Here is a 15,307-nt window from a genome sequence, read left to right as displayed (position 1 = left end):
CTTAACTGCATGGAACAGAGGCTTCCCAAACACTGGACTCCTAAACTGGGTAGGACCGGCTGTTTGTATGTCCACCACTAAATTTGTGCGTAAAGTCTTTCCTAAATTCTTAATTACTACCAACTAGTTTAAAAATTATGATTTACTAAAACAGGACAGATTGCACACCATTAAAACTTGTGAAATGTCTTAGCTAGTAAACTGGACACAGGAAGTCACTGTAGTTCCATAAGCTAAACATAACTTAAAATAAACTTAACCCGTAATGAAATAGTTTCAGGTCAGATATGTTAGTTTTGTCAGTTGGTTCATTCAGCCAGCTTATGCAACAGTTTCACCTGGCAGGTAGAAGGTGTAAATATTTAGTAACAGCTAATCTTTAGGTAGTTTGTGTGGTGCAACTGGTTTTACATTAGTGATGTGTAAGTCTCCAGTTCATAAATGCTAAGTTTGAATTTAGGAAAGGCATGTGCATCTGTCTCTCATTCCTGAGCAATGCTGTGGGAAATTAAGATCAAACAACTTACAAAGCTAGAACACTAAACACTGAGACCTGATAGTGACGGTATGAGATACTTCCTACCCTCTCCTCCACTCTCCTCTAATCAATCCACTGCACCTGGAAAGCGATTCCTCACATATCAAACCATCACAGTTGGTGCTTGCCTGGCAGTCTTTCTCTCCCACCACCTTTTTTTTCTGCACACTGTCATATCAGCTTATACTCTACCATGCACACAGTCTCTAAAACCATCAACCATTCTACTGGCACACCAAGATTGTCAGGGTGACTAAGGGCCCTGTTTCCCTGAATCAGAGCAAAAACACTTATTGGAAATGCTAAATTACTATAGCTTTAGTTAGTGAAGGTATGCAAAATCTGCCAAGGCAAAAAGGGGAAAGTGCTATGACAGTGAATTTAAAAGCTAAGAGGCAATTTCAAACAGAGATGCCACACAGGGGAGGATAGTAGGAGTGTAGTAAAACAATGAAATCCCTTGTGGCTGCTACAGAGCTTCACTTTCAAGAGCTCAGTCAGAATAATTTAATAAACTCACCTTTGCAGAAGTACAGTATGTGCTTCTGTGTATTGGTGAAGGTTGGGAGAAAATGGCTATACACACTTGACAGTACATCTGTTAACTTAAAACATCATTTTTCATGACATTCCCATGCAGTCATGAAGTGCTTGCTGTGTGTTACGGCTTAAATAATAGTAGATGTTTCATTACTGCTGACCTCATGGGTAATATTCAGGGAAGAAAATGGGATAGTGTGCCACTTCCAAACATGCCTAAATGTTTGTATATGAAGGTCTGACCTGGTAAAGCTGGTAGTGAAATGAGGGGTGGCCTTGCATGTGCATGCACTGAATAGGTTGTCATGGTTACGGCACCACATTGCCTCACCAAAACTAAATGATGAACATCAACACATTAACACATTTGCGTGGGTCGATAGTAAAAAGAAAGAAAGAAAGAAAGAAATATTCTAAAGCAAAGACTCATTCAGTAAGATCTTATTTTGCTCTGTTTTTATATTCAGTTGTGTTTTTGAAGGTAGAAGACTGAGGTTGGGAAGAGCATTGGTAGTATTCAGTTTTATTTGCATGTATTTATTATTATTTATCACAGTCGCATGATGTTAAATGCTAAATGAAGTTGTAAATGGAACAGGGGAATTTTCTCATCAGTGTGTATAGCTTTGAATTGACTCCTCATTGACTATCACATTCACAAATACCTCTCTAATGATCTTTTCATGCTGTAACTTTCAAAGTTATCAATTAGGATGGCCAGTGAAATGTGGGATGACTCTGCAATCACCCTGAAGAGCTATCCGATAAAAGCAGTGAATAATGGAACATAAAGAGCATTATGCAGATCACACACAGCTCAAGATAAAACCACTACGCCACTATCAACAAAACTGCAATCATTATCTCCATTACTTATTAATCTGTTGCTAAGTTTTCCGAAAATTGAAATGAATCATTCAGGATCTAAAATCTGTTTTTTCATTGAAGTTACAGTAAAGATCAATGGCTTTCAATGGCTCGCAATCACAATAAACCAGATCTAATGGAGCTCTTTTCTTTACTGTACTCTCCACAACTGGGATCTACAGTGTGAGCATTTAACTGCATATGCAAGTAAAACTAAGTGTTGCAAATGTGAAAAATGATTTGGGTGCACAGCTACAAGCAACTCTGAATGTACAGTAGACACATGGTTTACCTAAATAAATGAGTTCAATAAGCTCCAGTGCTAACGAATCTGTTATTGAATCTGTTGTTTCCCCGTTTCTTGTCTTTGTGTTAAGCAAAGCCAACTGACTGCAGGCAGTAACTTAATATTCACTGTACACACATGATGGTATTAATATTCTTACAGTATCTTGCAAGAAAATGAATGAGAATATTTCCCCAAATGTTGGACTATTTCATTAAGAGATATAAAAAGATAAACTGACACTATTATGTCTTTATCTTTTATGCAGAAATCTATGGTTTAGACATCCAGGCTATTGCCATAGTGATGAACTGATCCATTCATCCATGATCATTAAAATATGAGTCTGACAACCAAGATCTGTGACAAACTAATCTGATAATATGTCCTGTAATATGTCATCTCAAATCATTCACACTGTGTTATCAATTCTATTGATGATTAATATCCATGCATTTCCTTCAGACGTCAAAACAATTGTGTCTAATGATTGATGTTAGCTATAATTCAACCTGTGGAATAATACAACAAATTTAGCTTTAAAACAATTTAACTGTAAAATGGGTGGGAGGACGTCTACTGTAAAGAAACTTACACATGATAATGAAACACAGTTAACAGATGAAACAACTGTCTAGCTTTAAAACATCATAAACAGGAGAAGAAAGACAATAGATGCATGATACATTAAAAAAACATATAACATGAATAATTGAACAACCTCTTTTGTGGCAAAATTAAATATATTACTAAACACACATTTCTATCTCACCAAGTCAGTTTTATTATGCAGAGGTAAAGTTGTGATAATGACACTGACTCCTACACTGGACAGTTAGGAGTTACTGCCAAATCAATGGCACATTAATTCAGACCAAATTAGGTATCCCACATGAACTTTTACACAAAGTAGAGCAATTATAAAAACTATGCATGGCCATTGTATTTTTATACTATCTGGAGAGAGATAAGGCTGTTCCTACATGGTAATCATATTTGAATGTTAAGACAAATCCACTTAAAATAAAACACCTACAGACAGGCATGCTGGCCCATTTTCTCACTCTCTCAATGTAGAATTTATGCTGACTGACTATAAACTCTGTATTACTCTGCATCTCTCAGCATTATCTGCTAAACACAAATTGCATTAAACAATTTAAATTTGTGTCATTTACTTTACAGAGTTTTACATCCTTTTTACAGTGTGTGTGTTTTTTTTTTGTTATAGTCTAATGATGTATTTTACTGAGAAATGTTCATGGGGTGTGGGATCACACTGACTTTGGGAAGCAGCATCATGTTATCTCTTTACTTAGTTACTTTTATGATCAATCCAGCTCCAAGTTAACATCAGTGCCTGTCCTAATAGGTTTTTGGTTTTGTGTCATTTTGTGTCAATAATATCACTGTTTTAATTCATTAATGCCATTTCTGGACATACATTAGTAGTTAATGCTATACTCATCATAGTTAAAAACAATCTATAAAATCTCTGACTGAATACTTCAATCTGCAATGTACCCTAACCCTTTTTTCTTTATAATCTTAGGGAGAGAAACAAATTTTCCAGCTCAGCGGTATTAAAAGACTGAACTCTTCATCATTAGGAAAACTCTCTAAGATTGTATCTGTAGGACTATAACCATCTATAACCTTAATTATTTTCATATAGAGCTCTCTTTAAAATGTCTCAGCTAGCAATGAGTATTGAATTGTTTCATATTCAATATGATGAAAAAAAGAAAAACAATCACTCACTGCAAATATGCTGGTGCCTGCTGTTTTGGCAGAATGAATAGGGTAAAAAAAACATACTGTATGAAGTGTATCATTCAGTATGAATATAACCATGGTAACCATGGACAAGAGGAACAGAGACAAGACTGGTTCATCTTCGTGAGCTAGAATAACAGCTATTATACTAAAGTATTCCAATGTAATTTACCAAAGACTAAATGCATTCAATATTCAATATGCAACCAATGACATTTTGTCTGAATAGTTGTCAATGCAAATACACACTTAAAAACCTTGAAACACCACTTGAAATCTCAGAGAAGTAATTTTGATTTATGTGGCCAACTATTATATATTTTATGTACTTTCAAATGTGTGTGTGATATATATATATATATATATATATATATATATATATATATATATAAATTTATTATCTTTTTCCATGCTTTATGCTTGTCTTATTTCTGTGTTTTCTCTCTCCACAAAAGGACTTACTGTTTGTTTCCCCTCTTGTTTCGGTCCTGTTCAAGTGTGTATAGGGGGTTGATAGCTATGCCAGGAATCCGCTGGGAGGCAAACCAATGAATGAGCTTTTTTGATGCATTGTGCATCCTGCCCTATAATCGTAAATGCAGCTGAATGTACGGTGCTGGTGATGTAGGGTAATTGATCCTCAGACACATTAACAAAAAGGACGAGAGGAGTCTTTCTCCACTGCTTTGTAGGATTGTGTTTGTACCTGCTCTAACAACAACAACAACAACAGAGCCCCTTCACTAATGGGGGCACCAAAATTAAAATTAGTAACACCTGTGCTTTTCCCACTATGACAAATCAGAATATCTGCTATGAAAAATGCAAATTGTAGAGATCAAAGTTTTCCCTACCTATCTTAATCAAATGCAGGCTGGGCCCCCTTTGCATTATTAGCCACCACCTTTGTTGAAAATTCTGTACAGGTGATTAACGAAAAAGGGGGAACTCAACTACGATGACAGTGCAGCACCTGGACAGTTACAGTGTGCATGTGCTGGAGTTATCTTGGGAGTTCTTCAAGCACTTTTGATTTAATGACTAAATAATTTGCAAGACAAATGTTAAGTATATTGTGAACTTTCTATGCTGTTATTCTGAGGCTAACATTAGCTGAGTGGAACAGCGAACTGCAGTAACAAAAAACACCAGCTACCAACATAAACCAACTCTGAGGTGAAGAAATAACTGTGCTCAGTCTGTCTCACCTGAACAACTCTGCGCACACTCAGTGTCTTAGGCAATGATGTCTTCCCTCGGAGCTAACAGTGCAGCAGAGAAGCTGCTCTCCTCTGCTGGAGACATGACATTATTAACACAGTTGAGCACTCCATTCCACCTCAGTTTGTTATTCTAATATGCAGGGGACTGTAAAATGCTTTCAAAGTCGTTCATTCATTTATGCAGTTAACTTTTTTAATGTAACAAGGCTGTGGACCATTATGTATCTGTCAGTTTTGTTTCATATCAGTGGACTAAGGACTAAGAACACCAGTGAATGGTTTGACACAAACTGAAGCACTGAAAATGCCATTCATTCAAATCAGTTTTGAATTGAGAATCAGTTCTGAGTCAATCTGGCGCCCAAGTATCATGATATTGAGGACTAAGATAAAGCATGTAAGTCCTATGACCACAATTAGTCACTAGCTATTTCAAAATGGTTGCTATTACTTTGGTATAAAATTTGCCTTCCATTAGTATGAATGACTTGCTATCTACGTCAATAGCACTTTTTCACCATGGACATTTTCATGTTATACCAGGAAAAGCACAGGTGTACTTAATCAAAATAATAATGACTGCATTATATTTAGCTGAGCCAGTTCAAGGTTGCTTGTATTGTCCACACTGGCTCAAATGAATGACTTAGTGGGACACTTAATTTCACCAGTGCTTTTTTCTGCTACTGTATGAGTCACAATATCTGCTGTGTTACATACCTGAACATGGTGACCATCATGGCACTTATGACGTGATATTGTATTGTAACTGAATGGAGATGGTGCTTTTATACATGTACAGTATATGATCAACATAATTTCTTTTCAGTCTGCTACTTCTGCCAAATCTGAAATATTATGGTTTAATTTTGGACATTTAGGAGTGTGTGACTGATAGATGAACATAATATACCAGCCCAATCAGCTGGCTCCTGCTGGAACAACCTGGTTGTTAAAAAAGGTATGTGCAGACAGTCATAATGTGAGGGGAAAGAGAGGGGTCATTTTTTGTTCCAGTGATCAGTTTCAGGTAAAAGCCAATCATGAATACAGGATTGTTCATGGAGATGTTCATAAATCAAATCTGATCACACTGTTCTTGAAAGTGGGCCACTGGTCCTTGTGTTTTGTCACCTTGGAATCTGCAACTTTGTAATAGGCTATATATAGTAGGTTATAATCTCAACAATAAATTAATGATTAATTGCAAAATCATCAAAATATTAATCATTAAGGAAACTAATCATTAGTTGCAACCCTAGAATAAAGAAACATTCAGGCTCATCTAATTGTGAGGTCTTTGTAGTTGACTACTGCATGTCTCTGCGTGAATGAAGTCAAGGTAATGATTGGATTAAACAATCTGGTACATCATTTGTGTTCTACTGAATGTTGTGGAATGTCTCCTGAGTCTAAATCATGACAGAAATGATCTTCAATGATTCCATATAATTGGGCCTGATTTATTTTCAGCTAATGGATGAATAAATATCTTGAGTAAAGCCTTGTTTCTCCCTTTTTATCTGCCTCTGATCATCTATTAACGCTACCTCTCTTCCTTGTTCATCCTCTACCAAACTGACAAGGTCCTGAAGTGCTTTTGCAAAAACCAATTAAGAGAACAGGGTCGTATCAAGTTACAGTGTCTGTTCCATCAAGCACCATCGACATCAGCTGACCATGGAGTCCAGTGTAACTAATGTGGATGGATTAATGTTGACAAAGGTAACACGTTGATGAGTCTTTGTCACTTACTGAGGCACTCTTGTAATCTTCACCTGTGAGAGAGGTTAAGTACGATGTGAAAAAATGAGGTGGGAAGAAGACAAGAAGAATCCTAAATTATGAATGGCGCTGATAATGGAAGGTGAGTGGAAAATAAAAGATGGGGAAGGATAAAATTTGTCATCTGCAACCTCACAGAAGATGAGGATTGAAAACAAATGTGGAACAGACTGTTACTTTGCACAATGGTTTGTAAGCTGTGATAAATATGTCCCTTAATTAAACACAGCTCTCCTCAAAGCAAAAATGCAGAGCAGATTGTAAATCAGTGGTCCAATTTCAAAATGCAGGATATTGGCCCATTAATCAAGTCAACCACTATTGAAAATTACCTAAAATCAAACAAATGCCTAAGGGTTTTATCTTGACTCACACTCACACACACACACTCACACACATACTCACGCTCTAGTGCTGTGAGGATAAACTATGGAGAAGCTGCAATGAATAAGCAGAGAGTAGGTATCTCTGCTGAAACTAAACCAAAAGCATCTTTTTAAATTGTATCACAAAGAGTCATTTTCATCATCAGTATCAGTTAAAATTCCCAATACATTTGAGAAAGACAAAGCACAATGCTTTAGTCCTAAGGGATTACAGAAGTTATTGATTATTCGATTGATAAGAAGCAATTTTACATTATGTGTTATTATGCTATTCCAAACTGCAGTACATTTGACAGAGAGGAACTTTAAGAATTTCTAACAGGGTCACTTTTTCATGTAAAAACCAGGTCTGACAAAAAATTGTTATTCAAAGAGAAGCATTTTATACATCTTGTCTGGAGGTGATTTTTAATAAAAACACAATCAGCTGTCTGGGTGTAATGTGGATGGACTCACCTGCAGTCAAACCCACAGGAAACCATCACAACATTTTCAGCTTTTCTGAGCCTTTTCCTTCTTTTAGCTTATTGTTTTGGTTGTATGTACTGCATTATATGATTGAACACCATCAAACCAGGTCAAACAAATTACTAACAACTAGTCAAATAGTGAGTAAGCCTAAGACTTGTCCCACAATTCAGATGTAATGATGATGTTGTCTGTGTTTAAGTAGATATTAATTTGTAAATAGTCTTATAATATAATAAAAGCTGTGTGTTTTTCTGCCCCCTAATGGTTAATGCTATTGTTATGTAAGCTTCCTTTCCAAAGAAATGAACAATGTCCAATAAAACCTCTGATAAAGATTTTTTTTGGTAGCAGCATAAAACAGTGACCCCTGTTCAGATGATATCAGGGATTTTTCTTAATGAGGCAGTTTGGCTTGGGGTCACAGTGAACTAATGAGCGGAAGGGCAGAACATATCTTTTAGGCTGTGTGTGTGTGTGTGTGTGTGTGTGTGTGTGTGTGTGTGTGTGTGTGTGTGTGCGTGCCTGTTTTGGAGAATCATGTGAATGAGACATTGCTTGCCTATATGGGGAAGAGCATACGTGTGTCTGTGTTGGCTTGATATAGTGAGAAGTGAGTTCTGAATACTTCCTGAATCAGGATGTTGGCTTATGACATCCTGTTGTCCTGTTTGGCATTTGTGGAAGTGAGAATACCACTAATATTCAGGGTTATGCATTTGTGGCTGTTCATGTTCAAACATGTCCTTTTTGTCAAAAGGACTATATTGTCTAATGTAAATGATACATCAATCTCAAAGGCGTCTAGTGTGCAACATAGGTTTCATTTACTTTATACACTAAACAGTCTGTTGTCTGTCTGTGAGTTGTAAAATGAAGTGTAAGTCCTTAGGACAAGTTTGAACATGAACATTCATAAACACATAACCCTGAATATTAGTGCCATTCTCACTTCCACAAATACTAAAAACAGCATAACAGGATGTCATAAACCCCCATCCTGCCTCAGGAAATAATCAGAACTCACTTCTCAGAAATCAACACAAACACATGTACAGTATGCTCTTCCGAATATAAGCTTTCTCAAGATCACACACACAGAGACACACACAAACACAGCCCGAAAGATGTGCTGTTCCTCAGCTCATTAGTTCACTGTGACCCCAAGCCAAACCACCTCATTACCAAAAATCCTTAAATCGTCCCTGATATTCTCTGAGCAGGGCTCACTCTTTTATACTGCTAACAAAAATAGAAAAATCTCCTTAGAGTCTTCATTGTCCTTCAGACATTGTTAATTTCTTCACACAAAAAATAACTCTGCGCCATTAAAAAGCATGTTTTTAGCCCTATAGCAAATTTTAGAATTGTATCCTATGTGTGACTGCAGTGAGGATCAATTTCTTGCTAGCTCAGCACATAAATACACATACATTTATCAAGGACTTAGTGGTATTCACCAGAGACATGACTAACAGTACATAAGTATATTCTTTCAGTTTGTGGGTAGTTGTGAAGTTGTCATCTCTGGATGGACAGTCTCACCCTGAGCCCTTCTCTCTGTCATGTGAAGTGAGTCATGTCTGTGAAGCACTATTATTATCGTCTGCCTGGGGTGGGAATTAGAGATAAGCTGCAGAGGAGGCTGATTTCAGGAATGAAGGAGGGAAAAAAAGTATATCCTCACTTAACATTTTTGGGTGCAGATGTGAGACACAGAAACATAAACTACCTCTCTAATATAGCATCGTCCTGCCTTTTAATATACCTTATACTTATGTAACAGGTAATAAAAAATTAGACTAAATACATGTTCTACTTCACAATGTTAAATTGTAAACAACTGGAAAATACTAATGTTTCAAAATCATTTATGAACACAGCAGGAATAGGAGTCAAATACTGATGATCCGGACTTCCCGAGATGTTGCATCACAGATTTGTGCAACGTGGGTTTTGGTTCCTGGTTTAAACTCTGATAAAGATGTGCCTAGTCAGTCGGTTACACAGAGAACTCTATAGTCTGGCACAACATGGTGCAATCAATGTTTTCTTACAACACATAGTAGTAAGAAAGGACTTTTCTATGGTCTGTCAACTTTTCCTGCTAGCCCTGTGCCAACATATAGCTCATACATCAAATATCACAGGAGTAATTTGATAGATTTTGTATCCTGAACTACATTGTTTGCAATGACAGGCCTTACTCATTCTGCAAGAAGAAAGGGCCCAGGCTTTTTAGTTCCCCCAAGAACCTTTGGTGACAACAGAAAGAACAACATTAAGCTGAATGCTGAAAAGCCATTAGAAAGTTTGATGCCCCACTTTCAAGCTTCAACGGCTACCATCAAGTGACTCATCTTCTCTTTGCCGGAACAAGTTGGCATCTCCTCATACACATATGTGTCAACAAGCAACAGCCTCCTTCATGTTCCCAGTGCTGTCATGAAATGGCCACATGAAACTGGCAGGAAGGCGTTCATTTAGTGACCGTTTTATTCTCTGGTTGATGATTTTGCACTAGCAGTAGCAGGTCAGTGCAGAGCTGACAAATAGTGTTTATGTTGTTATCAAATGCAAAAATGATCACATGTTTTGGGCACCTTCTTTTACCAATAGAGCTGTAATTGAGATGCTTTATCCCAGTTTGTAATAATTGTCTAATAGTCGAGATCTGTATGATTGAAGTCTTTCTTGTGAAGTATTTAGGTTGTCTACAAAAGGCCATGCGTGCCGTTAGCTCTCTGAAATACATCAACGTGACTTTCCATCCATGTGCAAGAATAGACTGGTTTTGCTGATTTTATAGAGCCAGGATGCTTGATTAAGTCATACCAGTGACTCGATTAGAGATGTCACATCACATGAATGATTGATACATGTCAGATTTAGGACTGAAGTGAGCCATGAAAACAAGTCTCGGGAGAAACACGACCAGAGAGATACTGTAATGAGACAGAGAGACTCCAAACTCCTTCAATATCGTAACATGGTAACATTTATGAATTAATTCATAAATATAATTATCAGATATCAATACAGGTAGAGACCCGATAAAGACATGATTCATAAACACACTGCAGACTCACAGACTCACAGCTATAGTGCTGATTATGAGATTGGTGTGAAAACCTGTTTTGTTTATTGCTAATCTTGTTGAACATAAACAGACATTGAAAGTCCTAAGTGATATGTTTGTAGTCATTATCATGATCCTAATATTTTTATTTATATCATGATATAATGAAAATAAGTATAAAATAATGAATCTGCCCCACTGTTCATATGTCTAGAACTTCAATCACTCATTTTGTTTCTTTTTAATGAAATGATCGCAAAATCAATAACTTTTAACAGAAATCTGTAGAATGATGACATGATAAGATATCTTCTTGTATAAATGAATGATGTCATACTTAAAGGTTGAATATGTAGAATATTTATTAAAAGCTATATATTTTTTTTTAAATAATACAGCCACGGGGCGTTTTGAGGGGTACAGAATGAAAGTATTGCTTTTCCATAAAAAAAAATATTTAGTCTGAATTAATATTTTCACAATTTTTTGACGGGTTCGACAATGACGTTCTGACACGTTCTGTGTACATTGTACCAGCCAATTAACGGCCGGAATTGCGGGTTGCCAGGGTTGTCTGTTGTTCCGGTGCAGCTACTGTAGGCTGGCACTGGGTGAAATGGAGTTGTAAACAAACACCACCATGTTGGACTCACTAAAACCAATGTTTTTTGCTCTCAAGTACAACTTTTCATCACAAAACTTCGAAGGTAAGACAGAATATCTGTTAGTCGCTGTAAATAAGTGGTTGTTTACCTTTGTATGCTGCTGGTTCACTGAGTTTTTAGCGCAATAATAGTGGTATTGTTGAACTCGCCAGGGTCTTAGCTTTCATATGAGATGCTATTTGTTTGTGTACCATGAAGTATCAGAGCGGTAGCAATGGAAATGTGTAGAGTGGGTTGACTTTCTGACGCTATTCGGATTTTGATATTTGATCATTAACCTCTTAACGCACGCTGTTCCGTTCACGGGACGGGACGGATGTTAGGAGGTAGCCACACGTTCTTCTGAATGTTTTAAACACCAACCCTTAAACATATATATTCATGCCGTACATTGTTGGAAAGCTTAGATTGTCCTGATTCATTCAAGACCACTCACGACTTATATGGTTGCTCACAGCCGTAATAGTATTAGCAGTTAGCTCGGCTAGCCACTCAGCTAAGTGAGAAAAGCTATAATGCTACATACCTTCAAAGTCTTTTATCCACAACGATCATCTTATGACTCAGGACTTTCTGTACAGCTCGCCAAGTATCCATTCTTGTGAAATATGAAATCTGTTTCCATAAAACCGGAATACTTTCCTCAATATGTCAACATGTATTTAGTCCAACACGTAATGTAATAACACAAATAACAAACCATATACGGTCCGTTTACGTCATTTCCTGACCAGCACGTCCATCTCAGAGTACACGTGACTAGATGTTTACGACAGTGAGCCTCTTCTGCTTCTGACGACACCACTCACCAGCCAATCGGTGTTTAGGATTAGGCAGTACATGCAGAGACATTGCTGTTACCATAGGCTGCTACTCCCACTGGCGTTACAATGTAATGTACCTCGGTGGATTCAAGTCAGTTACAGCGAGGGTATGTTCGCTTCCTGTTTTCAAAATAAAAGCACCAACTCTATCGTTATGGTTTTCTTAATAATAAAAGGCAACGGGTGTTTTATTTTGTGAAAATGACCGGAAGTGCGTTACTCGCTACGGCTAACTTGAGTGGCTCCGAATTCGCAGGAGCAAAACTTTAAGCAGATGTTATTTGGACAAATTAGCGTCACATTGTGGATCTAAAGGGCTACTTTCTCGCCTAAAAAGGTTAGACATGTGGATAAAGTGGTATATTTACAGAGTTAGAGCTAAAATAAAATCCGGCACCGGACCTGGCAACCCGACTGCTGGAATTACTTTTTGGTTGTTGCGACTACGATCTCGAACATTAGATGGCGTTGTTCTGCTCATTCTACATATTCTACCTTTAAGTGTTTTAAAGATGCAAATTTAATTTCAAAGGGTCAAACCAAACTCAGTGAAACCATTCATTGTGAGTCAGCCACCAAACCCAACAAGATATTACAGTTTAACCAACTTAAGACCTTAAGACCGAAGATACTGTTTAAATAAAGAGGAGAGGTTTTATGGTCAAGTGACACCATAACTACAGAGTCACACCAAGAGCTTTTGTTCCTCAGGTAACACATTCTGGTTGATTTGTTGTCGATTTGCTCTCACAAAAAGATGAATTATGACCTGAAATAATAATACAAAACATTGTATTATTAATATGAATTCTTAATTATTCATAAGGGAGTCTGGCTGCAGCTAAAACACCACTGTTTCTTACTGACTTAAGGTTATCACATTTTTACAACTTACCATCCTGCAGCTCTCCAACACTTCTGCTGATCCTGCCCTCTATTAACAGCTTGTCACAGCAAGACGACACCTGCTCCATCCCACCCGCCCCCACATCCAACTCCACACTGACATCCTGAGTTTTAAAACGGGCTGGCTGAGCTTAGTGTACATTTCAATTATAAAAATGAGGATGAACGCAAGTCAAAAGCATGATGGTAGCATACAAAGACAGCTGAATTTGATAAGAAGGAAAGTGAGAAATTGGTAGTGAGTGGGAGGGAGGTGTGTGTGTGTGTGTGAGAGAGAGAGAGAGAGAGAGAGAGAGAGAGAGAGAGAGAGAGAGAGAGAGAGACAGAGAGTGAGTGTGTGTGTGTGTGTGTGTGTGTGTGTGTGTGTGCGTGCGTGTGTGCAAGATGCAGCGAGGCAAAAAGAAGGAAGGCAAAGTATTTTTTTTCAGTTCTGTGAATCTACTCAATAAAAGCTGCTGTTTTCTCTGTTGTCCACAGACAAACATGATGTGTGTTTAGCAGTAGTGATGCATTGTCATTAATGTTTGGTCCTGGTCCACAGCTTTGATATATTGAATTAAGCTTTCTGGGCACCATACCAGCTCAGAGCTCTGAGGAGCTGTGAAGCAAGTTGACATGATGGTATCTGACTATCTCCAAGTATATGGACTCCTGTGTTGACTAATTAATAAAGTGGTTACAAACTGTGTTTCAGTATGACTTTTTAACAGCCTGTTTCTCTGTGCTATAGATAATAGGATTTGTACAGGCCATTGTGTAGTATGTGTTGAGCTCAATCTCAATCTCTGCATATACGGTGCTCTAAGGTATGATTTGGTGCCTGTACAAGTCCAAACTTTATTTCTATTAAGTACAACATGCATCCTAGATTTTCATTTATTTGAATGATGGCATTGTGTTAATGGTACTGCAGGATTTCACTATAAAACTATAGAGATATTCCTTATCTGTAGCAATAGTTTTAGTTTCTAAATGGCACATGAGGAGCAGTAAGATCAAAGGCAACAACCTACCCAATAAAAGCAATTTCACTTCTCTGGCTGCCTTCTCTCCGTCCTCTCGCAGATTTTTGTCAATCATCTTTGACCTCTCCGCGGCAGCCTTATCCTCGGCGCTCACCGTACAACCCATGGCTCCAAAGGCAGGGGTGCGCCGACCACTTGCGAAAAATTAAAAAAGCTTCAGTGCGGATGGTCTCAGCGTGCCAGCCGATGCCAGGAATAAGGACTGAGCTGCTCCTGCTTCCAGCACTGCCTTCTGTAGGAAGGAAAACAGCCGATTCCAGAGTTGTTACCCACGCGTAAAAAGTCTATGCTGGAGCTCAGACCAGCATACGATGCCTTCAAATAATTTGTTTTTTATGACAAATTTCAGGCTGTTACCGGTGGTCCATTTCGAGACATTCAGAGCTCTCTGTCCATCATCCCTTCACAGACTGAGACGCTGGTGCTTGCTTGTCTTCTCGGCCTGGTGAGCAGCGCGTCTCTCGATCACTGCCTGCAGCTCTGTTTTTGGTCCTCAATTAGCCCTCTCGCGAAGCCCCCCAGATATCCCTTTGACAATTGAAAGAAGTTGACCAATCGTACCAACGTCACTTGTACAACTTGTCGCGATAGTCCAATTAAAACAGGTGAGCTCTGCGCGTTGGCTTGCGTGGAGCCAATTAAAGGGGAAGCCAGCGAGGCGTGATTTTAGAGGTGCGGTGTGCAAACTGCAGTGGTCGCTGTGCCAGCATCATTCTTCTGCATTTCACCAGGATGCAACCTCGGAGACGACAAAATACAACATCATACGGCAGCCTCAAGCTGTTCACTGACCAACTGAACCGTGCAGGTTTATGTGCACAAGGACGCAGGATGGGTTGTTAAAATGGCTGATGGTTCCTTCTATCATAATGTTTTTGAAATACCGTGGCACATAATCATTAGGCCCACAGAAGAGTTGGCAAATAGCGACCCCACATG

General features: G+C 38.2%; 1 protein-coding gene across 2 annotated transcripts in view; it reads right to left on the bottom strand.

The window, feature by feature from the left end:
- The window catches only part of gnai2b (guanine nucleotide binding protein (G protein), alpha inhibiting activity polypeptide 2b), a 44,621-nt gene extending 29,332 nt beyond the window's left edge, over positions 1-15,289 (bottom strand). The window contains exons 1-2 of one of the 2 annotated variants that reach the window (XM_053315093.1): positions 14,726-15,289; positions 14,357-14,600 (exon numbers count right to left, since the gene is read on the bottom strand). In XM_053315093.1, the coding sequence (XP_053171068.1) occupies positions 14,357-14,474 (118 nt within the window). In that variant the 5' untranslated portion in view covers positions 14,475-14,600; positions 14,726-15,289. Of the gene's footprint in view, positions 1-14,356 lie in introns of both variants that reach the window. The other variant, XM_053315092.1, reaches the window with a different exon arrangement.
- Positions 15,290-15,307: the final 18 nt, after the last annotated feature.

The sequence above is a fragment of the Scomber japonicus genome, chromosome 3 (genome assembly GCF_027409825.1).
Source record: "Scomber japonicus isolate fScoJap1 chromosome 3, fScoJap1.pri, whole genome shotgun sequence".
Taxonomy (NCBI): domain Eukaryota; kingdom Metazoa; phylum Chordata; class Actinopteri; order Scombriformes; family Scombridae; genus Scomber; species Scomber japonicus.
The sequence above is the reverse complement of the archived record's forward strand: the minus strand, read 5'-3'. Positions and strand labels throughout refer to the sequence as shown.